General features: G+C 40.9%; 2 protein-coding genes across 4 annotated transcripts in view; one reads left to right on the forward strand and one right to left on the reverse strand.

The window, feature by feature from the left end:
• Positions 1–5245, reverse strand: part of ASB3 (ankyrin repeat and SOCS box containing 3) — a 32555-nt gene extending 27310 nt beyond the window's left edge. The window contains exons 1-2 of one of the 3 annotated variants that reach the window (XM_074817586.1): positions 2394–3131; positions 1791–1898 (exon numbers count right to left, since the gene is read on the reverse strand). The gene's annotated coding sequence lies outside the window, so the exon portion shown is untranslated. Of the gene's footprint in view, positions 1–1790; positions 3132–5187 lie in introns of those variants that run through there. The other 2 variants (XM_074817588.1, XM_074817584.1) reach the window with 2 other exon arrangements.
• ERLEC1 (endoplasmic reticulum lectin 1) lies at positions 5194–18912 on the forward strand. Its single transcript, XM_074817589.1, has 14 exons — positions 5194–5492; positions 6191–6295; positions 7504–7584; positions 8376–8453; positions 8600–8663; positions 10610–10650; positions 12923–13146; positions 15436–15565; positions 15998–16159; positions 16802–16861; positions 17351–17475; positions 17915–17992; positions 18192–18267; positions 18666–18912. The coding sequence occupies exons 1-14, from the start codon at positions 5229–5231 to the stop codon at positions 18735–18737; spliced, it is 1560 nt and encodes a 519-aa protein (XP_074673690.1). The 5' UTR covers positions 5194–5228; the 3' UTR covers positions 18738–18912.
• The last annotated feature ends 371 nt before the right edge of the window (positions 18913–19283 follow it).

The following is a 19283-nucleotide window of genomic DNA, read 5'->3' on the forward strand; positions in this document are numbered from 1 at the left end:
TATGTAACGTCACATTTTCTCATACAGAGAATGTATAAGTGTTTAGTAGTAGCTTGGAAGCCTATATTTTGAGTAAGTAATTCAAAAACTGTATGTTTCTACTATAGAGGTTGTCCCTTTCTCTTCTTTACATTTTCCTGTTTTAGATTTGTAATGACTTGAAAATATCAAGGTTATCAAAATAACAAGCTGCTATTATTTTACTTGGCCATGTACAAAAGCTAACAAGAACATAAATGGATGTTAATAGGAAACATTTGAGAAAGGCAGCTAGATGAGTAGAAAATAGGATAGTAAAATTCAAACCTAAATTTGAGATAATTAGACCACTTAAAATACTTAACCAAGAACACTGTATTACATACCAGATTATAATTTTAGTGTGCCTCTGCCATTTCTCAAGCATTGATTCATTGAGGGAAAGAAAAAGTGTATTATGGTTTTCAGAAGCTGTTTACTATTAATAGTTGAACATCACTATTTTAAGAGTACATGATGGGGCGTCACTTGATGGACTAAACTGCAGAAGCAAATCCTCTAATCATATTAACAAAATAATCATATGCATTGAGGCCCCATTTTTCCATTAGTAGACATGAGTTACGTGCAAATGATGGAATATCTTTCAAAGGTCTCGATCCTCCACTGCACTGCACTGGATTTAAGACTGACATAACTGAGCAGAAAAGCAACCCCAACCAATTCAGGTGTACAACAGGAGAGGACTATGATCAGAACTTCCACGTGTCTGTACATGAGTCATTAAGATGCCCAAAGCTGGAGCTGAGTGACTTCACACACCAAAGATGGACAGTGATGACCGTCACCCAAATCAACATTAATGAACGTGCTCCATTACACATGCATTTATTCACCTTGACTTAAAGAATAACTCTTAAGTGTTACTGGATAATTAACTGCTACTAAAAATGTTATGTAGCATTTACCAACCCAACCAACAACAGCACTTTCTTTCTAGGGCTGCCTTCAGATTTAAGCAATCTGTAGTAAAGTTAAAACATGTACAATGGCATGTACACTCTATGCATTTTTTAAAAATTATTTTCTCAAAGACTTACCTTTGTTCCTTAAAACAGGGCAGGGGATGCTTACACTCACTAATGATCCCAAAACATCAATGATGATTCTGTCTTTAAAACTAATTATTTAAGCACTGTGTTAGGGCATTGTGATTATGTATGGTTCTACATTTTGTATCTTTAATTATATTCAGGACATTGTTGGTTCATTTATTTTCCAGATTCATGAAACTTGCAATAATATCTGTAAATTCCAATTTGTGCATACAACTTCAGTACAATAAAAATGCATCATATTTACTAATTGTGTTGGAGTAAGAAACTTCCAGAAATGTTATGTTTATTTAAAGTGTATCCATATTAGGATGGACATCAATGTGCATCTTAATTACATCTTGTTATAAAATGCTGTTAGATCTAATGATGAAAAACAATATACAAGAGCTAGCTACTATTATGCAGTCTTAAACTGTGTCGACACTAGGAATTAATTAAAGCACTGGAAATACACATTTGTTCTTGCTGTACGGGATTTGAGCCACGACTCTTCCTACAGCTTCAGTCACCAACAAAAGCCCAGAATGCTTTCAGATCTGTTACTCACCACAAAAAAAATAATATACACTTTTTATATGCCATATATGCTTAATATTTTTTACCCCTACTGGTTAGAACTAAATCTAAATTTGTGACAAATTACAGAGATTTTAGATATGGTTTCATTATACAACCACACACACATGAAGTTACCTCTAAACAGTGTTTGAGGAAGCAATAGTCACATCCATGTTGTCAGATTTTACTCCCTGGGATCCACAGACTCAAATCACTGAGCAGTCAGCATGGACCTCTCTCCTTCTATGCATAAGGAAGCAGAACGCAGTAGTATGCAGCGATGGTCTTCCCTAGTGTGACTGCACAGTAAAATTTCTAAGGCCATTGTTATTTTGGAATCTCCCAAATAAAATTCCTATATTAAGTTACGGAAAAAAAAATGCAAGGTTCGTACAAAGACTGCAGTAAGACAGTTTGATTGTGCTATAATGTGAATTAAAATAAAAAAAGATACTAAAAAGCAGCTTATGTTATATCTGATATTCCTTAGTACAATCAATTAGCCATTTGACAGCAAGTCATTAAATATGCAATCATCTGTGAATATGACTCTAACCTAAATATGCAACATTTTACTTATTTTTTTGTCTAGTTTTTGATAATAAGCACAGTTCATACCCGTTTTGACTGCCACTGACAAAACTAACGTGTCATCTGACTTAAATCATAAAACTTCTGTAAACAGATTTGCATTTCTTAGTGCAAGAAAACTTAAAAATCAAAACATTCTGTAATTACCAGAGTCTTTGTAGCATCCCCGGTAATGACTTCTGTCTTTCCTTCATCAACCATTTATCGGCTCCGTATTTTCCATAGATGAGCAAACAACAAAGATCAGATGGGACTGGCCTGACCTGTTCTAATTTGGAAACTGTGCTGGACCATTCAGGTGTATGTGTACATATCTCTACGTATAGATTCACAGCAGGAACCCTTAGAGTTCTTCAGGAACCCTTAGAGTTCTTATTTTAGACACATAAATCTCAGTTTGCTTTTACCCATTGGTTATGTTTAACAGCTTTGTGCATAAGCTAATTACCAAAGTTTGGAGGGTCACAGACCTTTTCAAAACAAAAGGAAGCTAACTGTCATGCCCTCACTACACAAAAAGAGGAGCTGTTAATGATTTCCTTACTTTTGTATCTGTACATCTTTATCCCCACTTTCATGCTCTCAATTTTCTTTTTTCACAAGACCAGACTCTTTCTAAACTAGGCTTCTTTTTAGAAACTAAAATTTGATGAAAATCCTTCACAAAGATAACTAAAGTACTGTTTAGTCATGCAGAAAAAAGCAATGTTAGATAATTCTTAAAATCACTTTAACACATTCAGTAGAACAATTTTCACCACAAATGCAGGAACAACATCATGTCATACTGCAGTTCATTAACAACTGGCAGAAAAGGAAAACGTAGAGTCTTAACAGAAGCTCTACAAGTCTGAACATTTCAGACAATCTTGCTAAGAAGCATAAGAAAAAACCCCATACTTGTTTGCTCAAAATATCATGGATAACTTACCCCTTTACAAGCAGACCCCCCCCCCCCCCCCATTTTGAACACCGCTTACCCTTCAAAGCTAAAGCAACACAGTTACAAAACTGATTGCAGAGCATCCCCCATCAGCATTGTATCACTATTTTATATCATTATTTCCTGAAGTTTGTCATGTCACCAATTTAACTCTGATTTGTATCCCTTTCCCATCCCTTCTTTCTGGTTACAGCCTTTACGCAAACTAAGGAGCAAAGGATGTTGAAAAAACTCAGAATACTACAGCTCCCCCATCCGATCTATTTATGTATGTCTGTTCTGTGTAAAAAAAAAAAAAGTTCTTAAGAGGTGATTTTCCACTGTTCAGCCAAGTTATTGACCCACAGGAGAGATGCAAACAGGCGTCAGGATAGCAGCCCCCAGCAGAGCCCTGTATCTTAACTTTCGACTATGCAAGTATAATTGTCACAAGATTTTAGAAAGAGACTCTTTTTCAAGTAATTAAGCTTCTTTAACAGTCTTCTGCAAAAGCGAGATGTTGACTATACACTCACTTTGATTACCAACTACAGCACAGCCCTGATTATTCCAACTTCACACTCCCTCAGTATTCTTACATTAATTTCCTTTCCTCCAGCTTTTTATTCAAGTAGCTTCCCTTTAATTGTTGCCCTTTGTCTCAAACCAACATCTTGCCTGCATTGCTCTGGCCTTTTGCAGCTTCAGTCTCCTCTCTGCAGGTATTCTGGCACTTTCCTCTCATTGTGCACATGCCTGAACTTGAAGAACAATAATTCCCCCAGTACAGCTACATCTATTTGGGCACCAGTTTAACAGGAAAAAAAAAATAAATTACACCCTTAAACAAGAAAATTATGCCAGCAAAGCTCAGAAGTATTCACTAGACCTGATGCAGCCATTTAGTAAAGTTTTAAGTATCTCACTTATGTTATCCCCATCTGCAGATCATTCTTCTGATCAGTGCAAAAGTCAACCAAGGGATTACAAACCAAATCATTTACTTACACAGTTCAGACTCAGCCAGCTTCGCCCAGTGTAGGTGTGAAAGCATGCACACACACCACTCCACTGGCAAAGCAGTGATGAAGAATGGCCTGAACCAAAACATCTTAAACCAAACCACCTGAATTCACAATGCAACATCCAGAGTGATCTTTCTCCACCACCACTGGGATTTTTCCTGGTATCATCTGCTTCCTTTGCCTTCAGATACTTCTCTCACTAATCATTTCAGTGCCCACTCTACTAATTAGGGTTTATTAAGAATCACCACACGCTGCCAAAACGTTACTGTTATTCTCATACGTCACCCCATCACTAATTGCAATGCAGAGAGTAAACTGCCCCACTTTTCTCCTTCCTCCACCTCATTCCAGCCGTGCCTCAGTCTTAATAGGAGATAAAAGCGCTACATTATATTTACTGCAGTATTAAATGGTGTTCTTTGCTTTTTTGCATCCTCCAGACTTTTCCATACCACGGAAATCTTGCTGGCACTACTCTAGCAGCAAAAACTTATGGAAAAAAGGAAAACACAACACAACCTAGCCACAGCGGTACATCAGCACTGCCTACTGTGCGGATGCAAAAGCCACCCGGTGGCCACTCGCCAGGCCGGTGCAGTGCCCGGGCCGGGGCGCGGAGCTCTCCCGCCCGTCCCTGCCGCACTCAGAGCGGCGGCACGCCCGCAGAGCCCCGCTGCCACAACGCGGCGGGGAGGGCAGGGCAGGGCCGCTTTTTGGGGCTGAATTCCACGGGCCAGAGGAGCCGCGGGTACCCCAACAGACGGCGCTTAGAAAAGAGAGCCTACAACGGGGGAGGCCGGTAGCTTCTAAGCCAGCTGCAGAACCAGCGCGGCGACAGCCGCTCCCCGTGAGGGACTGCTCCCCCTCGGCCTCAGCGGTCCCTTAAGCCGCTCCCCGCCTCCACCAGCAAGCCCACCGCCGCCACACAGCGCCGCGCGCCGCCTCTCCCACAGAAACCGCGGCTTCTCGCGTCCCTCCCGCCCTCACTCACCCGCCGCCTTCCGCCCGCCTCCGGCCCCGCGGCTGCCCCGGATGTTGATGCGCGGAGGCCCGGCCCGGCTCGCCCCGCCGGAAGCAGACGTGGCGGCGGCACCGCCCGCCCTGCCCGTGTCCCCGCGCCGCTGGCCGGCCGGCATGAGGGGCTGCCGGCCCCGGGCGCCCGGCCCGGCCGCGCCGCGGGCGCTGCTCTGCGCTCTCCTGGCCGCGGCGGCAGTGGCGGAGAGCGGCCGCGCGCTCCCTCAGCTCAGCGACGACATCCCCTTCAGGGTGAACTGGCCCGGCACCGAATTCAGCCTGGTCGGTACCGGGGCGGCGGGGGCGTGAGGGGGCTCTCCCTCCTACCTAGCAGTCTCCTCCCTCGAGGAGCGGGGCGGCTCTCACTGCTGATGGCTAACCCAGGCGGCAGGCGTTAGGGACAACGTCGGAGCCCCCTCACGCTGGGCGGTTGTTTTTGAAGCCCCCGTGCCTCAGAAAGGGTATTTCGGTTTAGGGTGTTGTCAGCATTGCCTTGCCGGGGTGGGCCTTAAGCATCACCCCGGGTTTTGGCAGTGGGGACAAGCAGTAAGTGCCTCCATGTGCGCCGGGCCGGAGGGCGAGGGTTAGGCCTGAGCCTAGCAGCTTCGGAAATCCCAGGGAAATCTACCCTGAAAGTCAGCTTGGGAATGGCTGGCTGCGAAATGTCATCGTTATGGTGGCATGTCTTTAGTAAAGGTCTTTCAGAAGGAACGAGAAATAACGTAAGCAGGAGTAAGATGAGCATGGAAGAGAGTGGGAATGTGGCTGGAGGCAGAAGGATCGAAGTAAAGGAGAAGGCAAACGAATAGTAGCAAGGTTAAAGGCCAACGCCCGGTCTTGTGCTGTAATTAAGACCCAGGAAGTGCTCTGGACCACCTGCCCTATGAATTAACTGTAAAACTTACAAATTCAGGAATATTTCTAACAAGTAGTGTTAAAAAAACCACCTGACTAATCCATAGGTTGGCTGTTTTTTTTAGCCTACAACCGGTGTCCTGTACAAAGAGGATAACTATATTATAATGACCACTGTGGATAAAGAAAAATATAAATGCATACTTCCGCTGGTAGCAAGTGGCAATGAGGTAAGTTCAGTCAAGTCTTTATTGTAGTTATAAACTGTAGACAAGTCTTTACAGTATCTTTTCAGTTACTTTTCCAAAATAAAGACTTTTTTCTTGTAAAACGAAAATCACCTGTAGAGTGCTTCACACTTTCACAGTTTATAGTAGATGCCTTCGCTTTGTATTACATATTGGCTCTATACTAAGTGGGGCCAGTCTAAACCATCTTGAAGTCCTTATTTGGCAACAAATGATTGATATAATGTTGTGTATATTGTTAGGTCTATCACTGATTAGGAAATTCTCATATTTTAAACAACATTATCAAACTCTAGGCCAGTAAACAACTACAAAGGTTGTTGACACTGCTATCCTGATGACTGTGTCTGACAACACTAACACAGTCGGGCTGCTATCACCAGTAGTTTTTAGTCTCCGTCATCACTTCCTCATTTGGAAATCTGAATGCATAATTTGGGGGTTAAAAAAAAAAGTATATAAATACATGTTTGTACAAGGGAATGTAGGCTGAGGAGGCCTTTGGTGAGGTTTATCATTGGTCATCTGTTTCTCCAACGGTTCATCTTTTCACACTGTAAGAGCTGGCACAGATGAGCTGTACTGCTGTGGTGGGCACCTCCATGTTGACGTAGCCCTCATCCTTTACGTGACTGGCAGTCCAGAGTGCTTCAGTCTAGGTGAGAAATCTCTAGTACTGAAGAACTTTGTGTGGAAATCTCTTCAATAGTGTGCACGCTTACAGAGCAGAAATTACACAGAAGAGTAAACTTCCACAGTATTACTTATGCTTTTTTGATCCATTTTTTAAAAATTATGTAAAAGCTGTGTGATGTTCCAATTATATGCATCCGTACAGCATCAGCATCGACTAACAAATGAAAAGACTGTTGATGCTGTTTTCCTAGTCACACCCCAAGCTGTCCCTCTGGACATGAGCAAGTTGAGAGCTCCTACTCTTGCCACGTGTGTATTTTGTAAACCACAAAACTTTTCTGTTTTGACTACTTTATTTGTGACCTTTATTTTCCCCTTCTTACTAAATTATCTTTTTTTTTCCTAATCACCACACAGCTCCTTCAGAGCAGGAATTAATGAGGTTTTGTACCTTTTAATTTTGCAACTTTTATTTTGCTTTTTACTATTGCAAGTGAATATTAACTAAGCAAATTATTGTTAATTTTAATGTAAGAAATATCCTTCTATTCTAGGAAGAAGAAAAGGACTATAAAGGTCCTACTCCAGGAGAATTGCTGGAACCACTTTTTAAGCAAAGTAGCTGTTCATATAGAGTATGTTACTTCTGTGTTGATAATTTAAATGCTAATTAAAAGTTTACAACCCAGTCCATTTCAAGGTTTAGTGTAGTGGTAGCGTTTAGTGTAGATCTCAGGATTCAAGTGAATTGGCTTGCTGTAGTAGCAACTTAAAAACGTGGATTTAAAACGCTTACTTCCAGGAGTCAATCCATAACGTACGACAGTCTAATGAAAAGCGTTCCTCAGAAAGTGTTAGAAGACCAAAACAAACATACTTCTAGAGATTCTGAAAGCTTTCCGGTTTTTCATCAGCTGTCATCCCAATTCAGAGACTCACATCTTGCGTTACAAGAGCAAGCCTAATACCAAACAAGCTGGTACTGAGAGCCAGACACAGCGAAAGTGGCCAAATTTTATACCTACACAACATCCCACGCAAGTCCTTGAGGAAGGAGGAGTGGGTCAAGCACGATCGGTAACCAGCGTGTATCTACAACAGTTACCAAAACCAGTCTGTGCTGAGTCACTACCGCTTAGCCCCAGGGGTTTGGGGGCAAGTTTAGTCTTTACATCGCATTTAATGTTTTTCTTTAGTTTTATCTGTGTGAACATTAAGGAAACTTTGCCTGGTGTTTTTATCTGGAGCATCCTCAGAATGCTTGGTGAACACAGACCGTTCACTGTGCTGTTGGCTTTGAGGCTGGCCAAGCCCACCTGCTTGGGCTGCATTCCATTGCTGCAAAAGCCAGATTTTTGTTTTGAAGGGGGGAGGGGGTGTGTAATGTATCTAAACAGATTTTTAAAAAAAATTTTTTTTTTTAAAGATTGAATCTTACTGGACTTATGAGGTCTGCCACGGAAAACACATCCGTCAATATCATGAGGAGAAGGAAACGGGACAGGTAGGCTTCTTATAATTTAGGAGTCTCAACCTCCTTTTCCACTGGCATGTTCATGCTTAACTCCTCTAGAAGACTTGAATTCCTGTACAATTGAAAAAGTATGGAAAAAGGTAACTGAAATTTGTTTTAACTTCTTTTGATTGTAGAAAATAAACATCCAAGAATACTATCTGGGGAATATGATGATCAAGAACCCGTTGTCAGAATCAGGTTTGTCTTAGATTATTTTATTTTGCTGATGCTAATTTAATTCTTTGGGTTTTTATTATTACTGTCAGAAATATGCTGTAGAAGACTGATTCCCAGTGCAATAGAATTTTGTGGATTACTTTTTTTTTAACAAGATGTATTGTTTTCAGATAATTCCTTTTCAGCAGCTTACATTGCGTTCATCCTGTCAATTTTGCTGTGCTGTCTAATTGATTAGAATAACTAATCTGCAATAATTAGTGTCAGGAAAAGCACATACGTAGTATAAGAAATAGAACCGATATATGCCAGATCAGACTTTGATAATGTAGCCTGTTGCCACACTCTGGGTGGGGAGAAGTGTCTTTCAAACTGTGAGCAGAGGGCAGAGTGTGTAGCACATCCTGGTCTCTGCTGTTCTGTAATAAGACCTAGACTGCAAAGCCCTTACAGCCTTTGCAGGTAGATTTGATCCTTGGAACTGCCTGAGAGTCTTTTATAGGGATCCTGGTGCAGATCTTCATAAATACTGAAGTGCCTAAAGTGGGACTTTGGTGGAAGTTAGGTAGCTGAGCCCCAAACTCAAACTGCAACTTAGAATAACTAATTTTCTGAGCACTGGAATTTTTTTTGCCTGTAAATTATTGTAGATGCTGGAAATTCTGTGGTTGTACCTGCCAAAATCTGCTTCTCTGGATGAGCACTTTGGCAGTATATAGTCCAAAGAACTCCGAAAATCCACAGACTTAAGTGTTCATTCATCAGAATTGATGGAAACAATAGAAAACACATAATGTAGTAGTTTGGGGGTTTTTTTTTAATTCTAGGCTAGTATGGAAAAGGTAGGCACCACCAATTTTCTCTTCCTAAAAGTGGTTAACTTGAACACCTCAGTCTTGGGGGGATTTAGCACTATTAATCCCATTCCTTTGAATTTCCTACCTGCAGCCTTCAGTTAGGTATCTTAGTCCTGAAAAGAAACACAGCTTCAGAAAATGCATTGTTTGGCATTTCTTTATTAGTGAGTTACGGTGCTTGTTTGTGCTGTCATTAATCCTGTGCAGAAATGCCTAATTCTCCCTAGATGCTGCTGTACAGAAAACAAGACGTTTAATTTGAGTTACGAATTCTTTTGTGGGACTAGATGCTGCAGTTACGTGTGATGATACTTCAAGTCATCATACCTGAGTCTTTTAGGATGTTGACCCTCTGTCCTTTCCGCTTAGGCAGCAGACTGTATTTTTTCTATGCTTCCTATACAGCAATTCATGCTATTTCTCTTAAAAAAATAGCATAGATGGTTTGTCAAACCATTGTGAGCTGAATCCACAAGTGTGATACAGTGAACTTGGAGCAGCTGCATGGGTGACAGCAAAGCAGAGTGGCCTTTTACTCCCCTAATTCTGAATGGAGTCCAGATGGTCTCCTGAAGCAGCTGGGAAGGCTGAGGAGAGCTCTCACCTGTGACAGCTTGGAGCCCCTGCCCCATAACGATGTTCACTCTCTTTAATCATTAGTAGGGCATGCAGTCTGGCCTCACTTCTTCCTGTGAGTGTACCCCCGGGGACTGGCTAGTGGGTGGGCTGAAGTACTTGCCTGTTTGCTGTCCCAGCCTGTCATTCACTCACTTGGAAAAGGGTAGTCGGCTACCCCTTGCAGAACAGCAGTAGTGACATGTTCTTCTGGCCTTCCTGTGGTGCTAGGGCTGAATTTGGCCTGTCCTGCAAACTCAAAATTGTTTTAAGACAATGCTAACTGCTATTTTGTTCTGTTTGCTCTAGACCCCAGGTCGCTGTTTATTTCCTTTCTTTCCTCTTTTGCACCTGCAAGTTCAGGAAGTTGACTCTTGGCAGTGTATACACAAAGTACTAGCAAATACACAAAACATGCAAACTTCTCTGTATATAATTTAATTTTATTTCAAGTTCACAGACTTTATGCTTACCTCATTCTTAATTATTCCCTAGATCAAGAAGAGAAGGAAAATCCAAAAGAGAGTGCAAAAGAGGCAAGTGAAAAACATCTATTTTAACTTTTGCCATCAGTAGTGGAGGCAATTTATATATGATGAGGTTATGGAATTAGTTCCCTACCAAAATGAGCATCAAAAAATGAAACTCTGTTCCTGAGTTGCACTCTTCCTCACTTTTAATTATCAGTCCCAGCTCAGAAAGCTTATTTAGTCTAGCTAGTCAAATTTCTTGCCTTTCTACTTATTTACATTAAAGTTACACTAATCTTAAACGAGATTAATTATATGCTCTTCTATGAAGACAATACACACAACTACAAAGTCACGTTATGATCTGGCAACAGTTATTTTTCCAGCTACATCAGAGATCCCAGTTCCCTTAATGACACTTTTGTGCATTTTGGATAGGGAGAAATGCTTAACAGAATCCTGCAGCACAAAATCCCTAAAAGATTTCTTGACTTGATGATTCATCCCATAAAACTCTGTGCTTCCATTTTCCATTAGAGAACTTTTCCGTTTGTTTAGACCCCAAAACTCAGTTCTGAGTCACTGACTTTATGGCAAAACAATGGAGGTACCTGAAGCACGTTGGAGTTTGGAGTTAGCAGTAGCAGATTCGACCTGTGGACAGACACTTGCCTACCTTAATTCCCGTTATCCTTCTATTTAATTCTGAAATGAAATTTTTGTCTACATGTTCTTTGTAATGCTGATTTACGTAGCACAGAGTTCTGCAGTGGGTCTCAGAAAATACACATGCCTGATAAGCATTTTGGGGGAGCAGACCCACGTCAGGACATGGCCCATTCTAATGTCGGTGGCAGTTACACCTTTTTGAATTAAAGAAAACTAGGTTCTTTGTAGTGTAACTTTTTTTTTAGATTTCAGAGGAAGTTAAGTTTCCTGACACTTTTTGATAGTGTTTGATGTATATACGCTGTCTTGGTTTCAGTCTATAAAGAATTTAGACTTGCAGTTTGCATGGAATCTCTAGTCATGAAAGGGAAAGAATACATAACACAGCTGGGTGGTGCTTAAATTAACCCAAACCTGCTGCAACTAGAGATTTACCTGAAGTCCTGCTGGGGTGCCTTTCAGCTGTGTGCAGACAACAGCTATCTCCATTTAGATTTATCGAATAGTTACCTTCAATGAAATGTGTAGGCATAATTTTTCAGTTTTTAAGGAAAAATCAGTTGTTTCATTCAGAAGGATAGAAAGGGAAAGCACTGGTATCCTTTTTGTCAGCTCTTTTGTACACAACCAGAATATCTCTTCATTTCCCACGGTTGAATATTGAAGTATAGAGTGGATAAGTGAGTGGAAGCCAAGGAGCGTCCGAGCAATTATGCTGCCGGCATGTTCATTCTTTAAGCTCAGGAGTATCTCATCACTCCATTTGTGATGGAACAGTTTTCAGGAGGAGACAATCAGTGGCCTGTGACAGGGTAACATGGTTTGAGAACCGAAGCAGGTGTGATACCGAAGGGTCTCAGGTCCCTGGGTTGATGTCCTGACCACAGAAGGCACCACTGCCTTTTAACACAGAGCCTGATTTGTTGTGCATTGAAAACCTTTACTAGTTCAAGCAACCCAGGCAGAAAAAGGTCTAGTTTGTGGGTTCCAGCATGGTTTTTGCACAAATGGAACTTTTGGTACACCGGGAACATTAGCTGCTTCCAAGATGGGAGTCAGGAGAGGGACTTTTACCAGGTTGGGGAATTAATTTCTTAAAGTGGAAGCTGGATGAAACATATGAAGGACCAAGTCTGAAGAGAGCTTACGTAAAGCGTGTACAAAAGTGGATTTACTTTGTATGCATCATTAACTTCATTAGCCTTACCTCTGGGTAAGGAGCAACCCAGGCTGACTCTGCCGAGAGCTGTAGCGCAGGGATCAGGATGACTTTGTGGTGGTGTTTTTAGATTCTTCCTGGTGAAGGTAACGTGTCTGGCCAGACCTGAGCTGAGTCTGGCAGAGCTGCTCGCATCTCCCCGTCTCCTAGACTACAGGGTGACCACAGCTGGCTTGGTGCTCTTCCAAAACGTTGCACCCAGCTGGCAAGCTCTCTTAGAACTGAAACACTGGGCAGCCTCTGCAGAGGAACCAGCTGGTTTTGCAGTCGGAGCTTGTGTGGCTCGGCGCTTTTGTGCAGTGCTGGGCTGGAGGTGATAAACAAGAACACGTCTGGATGTTGCAGAAACACCAAGTAACTACACGGGGGTTAGGTGTAATAGTATTTTTTGTTTCAGAAGAGTCGAAGGAACTCTGCTGTGATTCTTAACTTGTACTTTCTTTCACCTAGATACCTACAAAAAATATAGAAGGGCAGATGACCCCATACTATCCTGTAGAGATGGGAAATGGCACACCCTGTAGCTTGAGACAAAACCTGCCCAGATCAAGTACAGTGATGTACATCTGTCATCCAGAAGCTAAACATGAGATTCTTTCAGTAGCAGAAGTTACAACCTGTGAATATGAAGTGGTTATATTGACACCTCTGTTATGCAGCCATCCTAAATATAGGTACAGTACTTCCAATCTTGGTTAACGTTATCACTTCAAATTTTCATCAGTTTTCATGCATGTATGTGTTTATATAAGTTCTATATCCAGCTGTGGTTTCTCGTACGGAGCTGTGACGTGTAGGTACTCACTTTGGCAAGTGCAGTTTTGCCAAAGTTTTCATGTTAAGTTGCACAACATTTGCATTTTATAACTCTCTAGTGACTGATCCCATATGAGAAGCAGAGGGGAGGTATAATTATTTTCAACAGGTAAGTTTCTAGCCCTGTCATTCTGGAGAAACACAGAATAGGGCATTAAGGCTGCAGGCAGATTGAGAACACCCTGTCTCCTCTTAGTTTATAATTTCAATGTCTTGGGGAATCATCTTCATGGTATTCAAAAATGGCAGATTGCATATGTGTATTATATGTGTGCACAGACTCTAACTTCTCTAATTTCAGAAAACAAAAGTATGATCTTCAGACATGACCTTAACATTTATTTTTTGCAGTACTCCCAATTTAAGGAGCTCCCATCTGTCTCAATAGTACAGATTTTTGACCTTTCAAGGGGTATAACTAGAATTGCAAAGTGAATATGATATACAAATGAAGGGGCAAGTAATGGACAGGAGTTCTGAATTGCCTCTGTACACAGACATCAGAACAAGTGGGTATTTAATCACTGTTCTAAAATAGGCACCAGTCTAAAGGACAGAGTCATCAACTGGGCGTTTCATAAACACTTGCCAGTTGGAGTAAATAAGTTGTGCTATTGTTTAAATATTTAGTATCTATTATAAATTTTCTCATGTAGATGGGTTTGGTAATACTATGTTATCTGTTGCACTTATCTATGACGCTATTATCTGTTTACTATATGAATCTTTTAAGCCTCTGTATCAGTGGAAAAATAGAAAGCGCACAGGCAAATTGTTCTATCGTTTGGTAAAAATAAAATCTTGAGCTTTTACCTCCTTCCAAAGGGAAGGCATGGAACACTTCCTGGCCCCTAGCAGGAAATACTTAAAATAAACATACAGGATCTTTATTCTCCCACTTACGTCATCTTAGTAAATAAAGATAGGCGGAGATAGGAGGCTGGAAACACTCCTCAATGTCAGCAGAGGTAACAACAAACAAACCTCGTTTTCAGTTAAGTGCACTTGTCCTGTTGTGTTCCTGAAACAGCATTGTGCAGTACTTGAGCCACCAGCACTTTCCCTCTACACCCATTATCTTACCCTGTAATGCACTTCCATCAACTTAGCAAAAGTACATCCTAGTTGTTGTTCTGATTTGGCTACAATTTGATTTTTTTTTTAAATTGGTGGGAACTGGGGACAGGGAGGAAAGCAGTGGAAAGTAATATTTGTTTACTGTAACTATTAACCTTAATGTTATTTAAATAAAATTCAGATAAAGCTAGGCTTCTTTGGCACAGGGCTCATTTAATCTAGAGTGCAGTTACTATTTAGGAAATGTTTTCAGGTGCTTTTAACTACAATGGTGATGATTATGTGGGTACTGCTGTGTGTTACAGACTCTCCCTAGGAAGACATCACAAAAAGCCACCTTGCCTTTGAAGCAGTATCTGCATACTTGTTTTGTAAATAAGTGTTCTCTAAAGAGGACCTTTTCAATGACATGAGTGACGAAAACTGAACAAATGCATCATTTGTCAGTATGATTTTCATTTTGGTGTTCACTTTCCTTTACTATTTTCTGTTAAGGCTTATTTGGTGTTTTAGTGAGGCCTTCATTTGTGTAAAGTAAGGAGAAAGCTGTTAACTCTGCTTCATTTTTTTGCTTTTTCTTTCCTGAAATAAGCTGCTTTTTGCAGACATGGCTCATGAAGCGAGTGATAAAGGAATAATGGGTATATACGCAGCATGAAAATCCATACATGTCAGATAATATAAGAATATATTATTTTATATAAGAACTGCATCTATCAAGTTTAACCTTTGCCCTTTCCTAGCTTCTGAGAGTGCTCTGGGGAGCCTTGACACCACATTTGTGGTACATGTACAATGCAGTTTGCCTTTTAATACGCAGGTTTTTTCTCTTGATGAAGAGGGGTTGGATTGCCTGGCCAGTTGTCTGGCAGCGTTAGGAGTGCGACTATGCTGGGCAAGAAGTGTTTTTACATCAATTGTAAGAACAGTGTAGCTTTGGCTGAGATGGTGCAAGTACAAGAGAAAAAATCCACACCTCAGCCCAGCTCAGTCAGAAACTTACAGCAATAAAAAAGTACGTCTGGTCTTTAAGGCATGACAAGTGATGTATGCCTAACTTGTTTGGACAGGTTCAGGGCTTCCCCTGTGAATGACATCTTTTGCCAGTCACTGCCAGGATCCCCGCTTAAACCCCATAATCTGGAACAGCTGGAGAAACAGCAAGAAATGATGAAGATGCCTTTTAGAAGGGTTAAGGAGGTAGGATTTGTTTAATTTTAAATAGAAAAATATTTATTTTCCATGTTGTAACACATATGACTTTTAGTTCAGTGGAGTAAGTTCTCTTACCCAACTTTGTAAGAACATGTCAATCTTTCAACTGGTCTTTACACTTGTTGAAATCATCTGTAGCTTACCTTATTTGGAAGGACAACAAAGCAAGTAAGTTTGGGCTTCTAATTTAACACTTTTGTAGCCTTCATAGCCTACAGTTTACAAATGTGTTAAGTTTTTGACTTTCAATCTTTTTTTTCAGCTATGCTGAAGACAGTGAGAACAATGACAAGAGGGTTTCATATTTCTTCCCACAGCCTACTTCCCTTAGTATTAAGTAACTTAGTATAACTTACAAGGCTTTGCAAGGGACATACGAAGTCTAAATGGGTGTATTTGTGTATACTTTAATTTCAGGAAGAAATGCATTCAACAAAGGAAGAGAAATTTTCTTCCATTCATAAGCCTGTTGCTGTTGGAGGCCATCAACTGTTAACTGTGGGAACAACCCACATCTCCAAACTGACCGATGACCAACTTATAAAGGAATTTCTTAGTGGTTCCTACTGCTTCCATGGGGTGAGAGATAAAGCTATGCATAATAAAATAGCTGCTCCTTAATTGCACATACTGCTTTATGTCTTTGTTTTGTTTTTCCATGAACTCTAATAGTTGCATTCTTATACACATAATAATTGCCTTTCCCTGCATTGACATAGGGCAGGCTTATATACCAAACTCTGTCAGAAAAGTCTCTCTAACCTTTCTGTGTAAACTCAGTTTATTTGAGCAGACAGTGAAATGAAAGTAGATCATGAAAATTGTTCAGTGCTAATTTTGTTAATGAGAAGAAAAAAAAATTGATAAAACTTATTGAGAGAAAAGCCAGCAGAGAAAAGGCATCTGAAATTTTTGAGGAAAGTATTTATTTAAAAGCTGAATAGGGGGTATACAAATAGTTTAAGAAATTTAGTCCTATGTGGTCTTCCAAGAGTCTTTCCTAAACACATTTATTCCATCCCTTGCCTATGTTAATTAGTCTAATAAGAGATTCCCTCGCAGTGCAAACCTTGAATCATCTAATTAATAGGTATGTAGTTTAACAGCTGAAATAGCCAGTGGTTTAGGGTCTGGAGGGAAATGGATGTCGCGGTTTTGGGGCGTTTTGTTTGATTTGGGAGTTTAGTGTTGTTTTAATGATGAGACTATGCCTCTCCCTAGGGTGTTGGTTGGTGGAAGTACGAATTCTGCTATGGCAAATACGTTCATCAGTATCATGAGGTATGTTTAAATAATTTGATGTCCTGCCACTAGATGGCTGTGGGGGAAAAAAGGGGTTAGAGAATCTGCCTACAGTGTTAAAAAAGCAGCGTCCTTTTCTTGGCTGATCAACATCTTGGGTTTAAGAAGTTGGATTTCAGAAAAGAAGCTCCATGTGCTGCCTAAGTTTATGCAGGGGTATGTAGATACCATGTCAGGTAGAGCACAGGGATAATCAAAGCTGAAAAAATGTGGGTTTTCCATGGGAATGCTCCTCTGGTCATTGAAACACTTGTGTCAGCTCACACAGCTTGGGTGGCTGTTCTGAAGAGACCATCAGCTTGACTCTTGACCCTAATACAAGGTCAGACATAGTTTGTCCCAAATGCAAGAACCTGTTACATTGACAGCAGCAGACTTGCTCTAGAAATTACATTCTATATGTCATTAAAATATCCTCACTGCTAGTTATATAATACAAGGTGTAATTATCAGCTTTTCCTTTTTTAGGATAAGGAAAGTGGCAAGACTTCTGTGGTTGTGGGCACCTGGAGCAAGGAGGAACACATTGAATGGTCCAGGAAGAATGCTGCTAGAACCTACTACCTTCGAGAAGATGGCACACAGAGTGTGAGGTACGGTTATGGCCACCATGATTACTGCTCGGGCTGTCTGCTCCTGAATTGGTCTCACACTTGCACTAGAGAAAGATAAATGCCAGGGCCCACAGTTGCAGTGCATGAATACTCCATTTACGAATAGGTACCATAAACTGTCAAGAGAGGTGTGTATAGATTTTTTTTTTTTTTTTTTTTTTTTTGTGCCCCCCCCATCACTATGCAACATCAGAAAAGGTAATTCAACCCTTTGGATATGATGCAGAGAAAAAAAATCTTCCAACAATGAACAACTATTTGCTTCTGCAATAACTGAAATACAACACGTTACTTCCTTGCCTTGTGTATTAGTTACATATTTGACAAAGTATGAGCTACTGTATCATACAAGTTAGCTGCATGCTTAAGAATTGTGTTTAATATTTCCAAACTTTTTCATTCCAATCTTTTGTGGCAGGATGGTGTCTCATTTCTATGGAAATGGAGATGTGTGTGACTTAACAGACAAGCCAAGGCAGGTGACCGTGAAATTGAAGTAAGTTGACTTTTTCAGTAAATTGATGTTTTGTGTCTCTGCTGCCCGTGTCAGAGGGGAAAGCCTCTGTTGTCTTCATAAAGCCCAGAAAGCCAGGACTGTTAGCTTAGCAAAAACGCTCTAGATACTAGGGAAATACATGGTTTAGTTTTGTGCTTATTCCATGCTAAACACTACAAAATTTCTGTTCTTTTTTCAGATGTAAAGAATCGGACTCCCCTCACGCTGTGACCATATACATGTTAGAGCCTCATTCTTGCCAGTACATCCTTGGGGTAGGCAAAGACATACTTGAATTCCCTAAGACCAGGTGCCACCTAGCAGAGGATGTCTCCAGGTGCACGTTGAAAACTGCCCCCTCTTTTCAGTGACTCTTCACACAGGCTTCCTGTAGTGCACTTTAGCCCCTAGATGCAGCTGCTGAACAAGTACTGCTTTTTGTGCAGTTGTGTTTGCTCAGAGGAAGGAGGGTCGTTATTACAGTAGTTACATGGTTGATATGCTCTAGAGGCCATACCCAAAAAGGAAAAGCACTAAATTTTACAAAGTGCTGCTTGAGTACTGTGCCTCTTGCAATCTGTTGTTGTTAATCTCATGATCTCTGTTGCAATCTCTTGTGAAAGTTTTATCAACAATTTCATAGTCTTTAATGTTTTGACCTCTCATGTTCAAGGTGGAGTCTCCAGTCATCTGTAAAATTTTGGACACAGCCGATGAATATGGGCTCCTTTCAGTGCCCAGCTAAAGCCCCCGCGGGCAGCCCCAGGAACATCCCCTCTGCGCGATGGCGATGGCTTTCCACCAGCCAGCCTCACCAGCAGCATCCTCTCAGCTGAGGGACTCGTGAACCACTTTGTGTATAACTATGTGTATATAAGAGGTTATCGATAAACTTTTAATGATTAAAATCTTGTCTTGCACTTCCTGTTTGACTTGTGTATGACACATTCGACAGTCATCATTGTCATCATTAAGGTATAAATTGCCAACTTTAAAAAGGCAAAATAAACAAGATCCAGCTTTGAGCGAGGAGTTCAGCTGCCAACAGAATGAACAAGTGAATCAACACTTCGTGCTGAGGAGCCTTCAGCAGCTGCCACAACACTAAATCGTTCTACTGCCATAACCTACTTTGTCCAAACATAAAAATTCCCTCAGATATTAACTGCATTAATATCACAGTCATTCCTTCTCTTCCCTGCTTCAACTGTTACTTCTTCCCCGAGCCTGGGCTGCGTTCCAGGACTTTATTCTTTTTTTTTTTTAACACTTTAGAGTTCATCTTGATGTA

Source organism: Strix aluco, chromosome 3, assembly GCF_031877795.1.
Source record: "Strix aluco isolate bStrAlu1 chromosome 3, bStrAlu1.hap1, whole genome shotgun sequence".
In the NCBI taxonomy this organism is placed as follows: domain Eukaryota; kingdom Metazoa; phylum Chordata; class Aves; order Strigiformes; family Strigidae; genus Strix; species Strix aluco.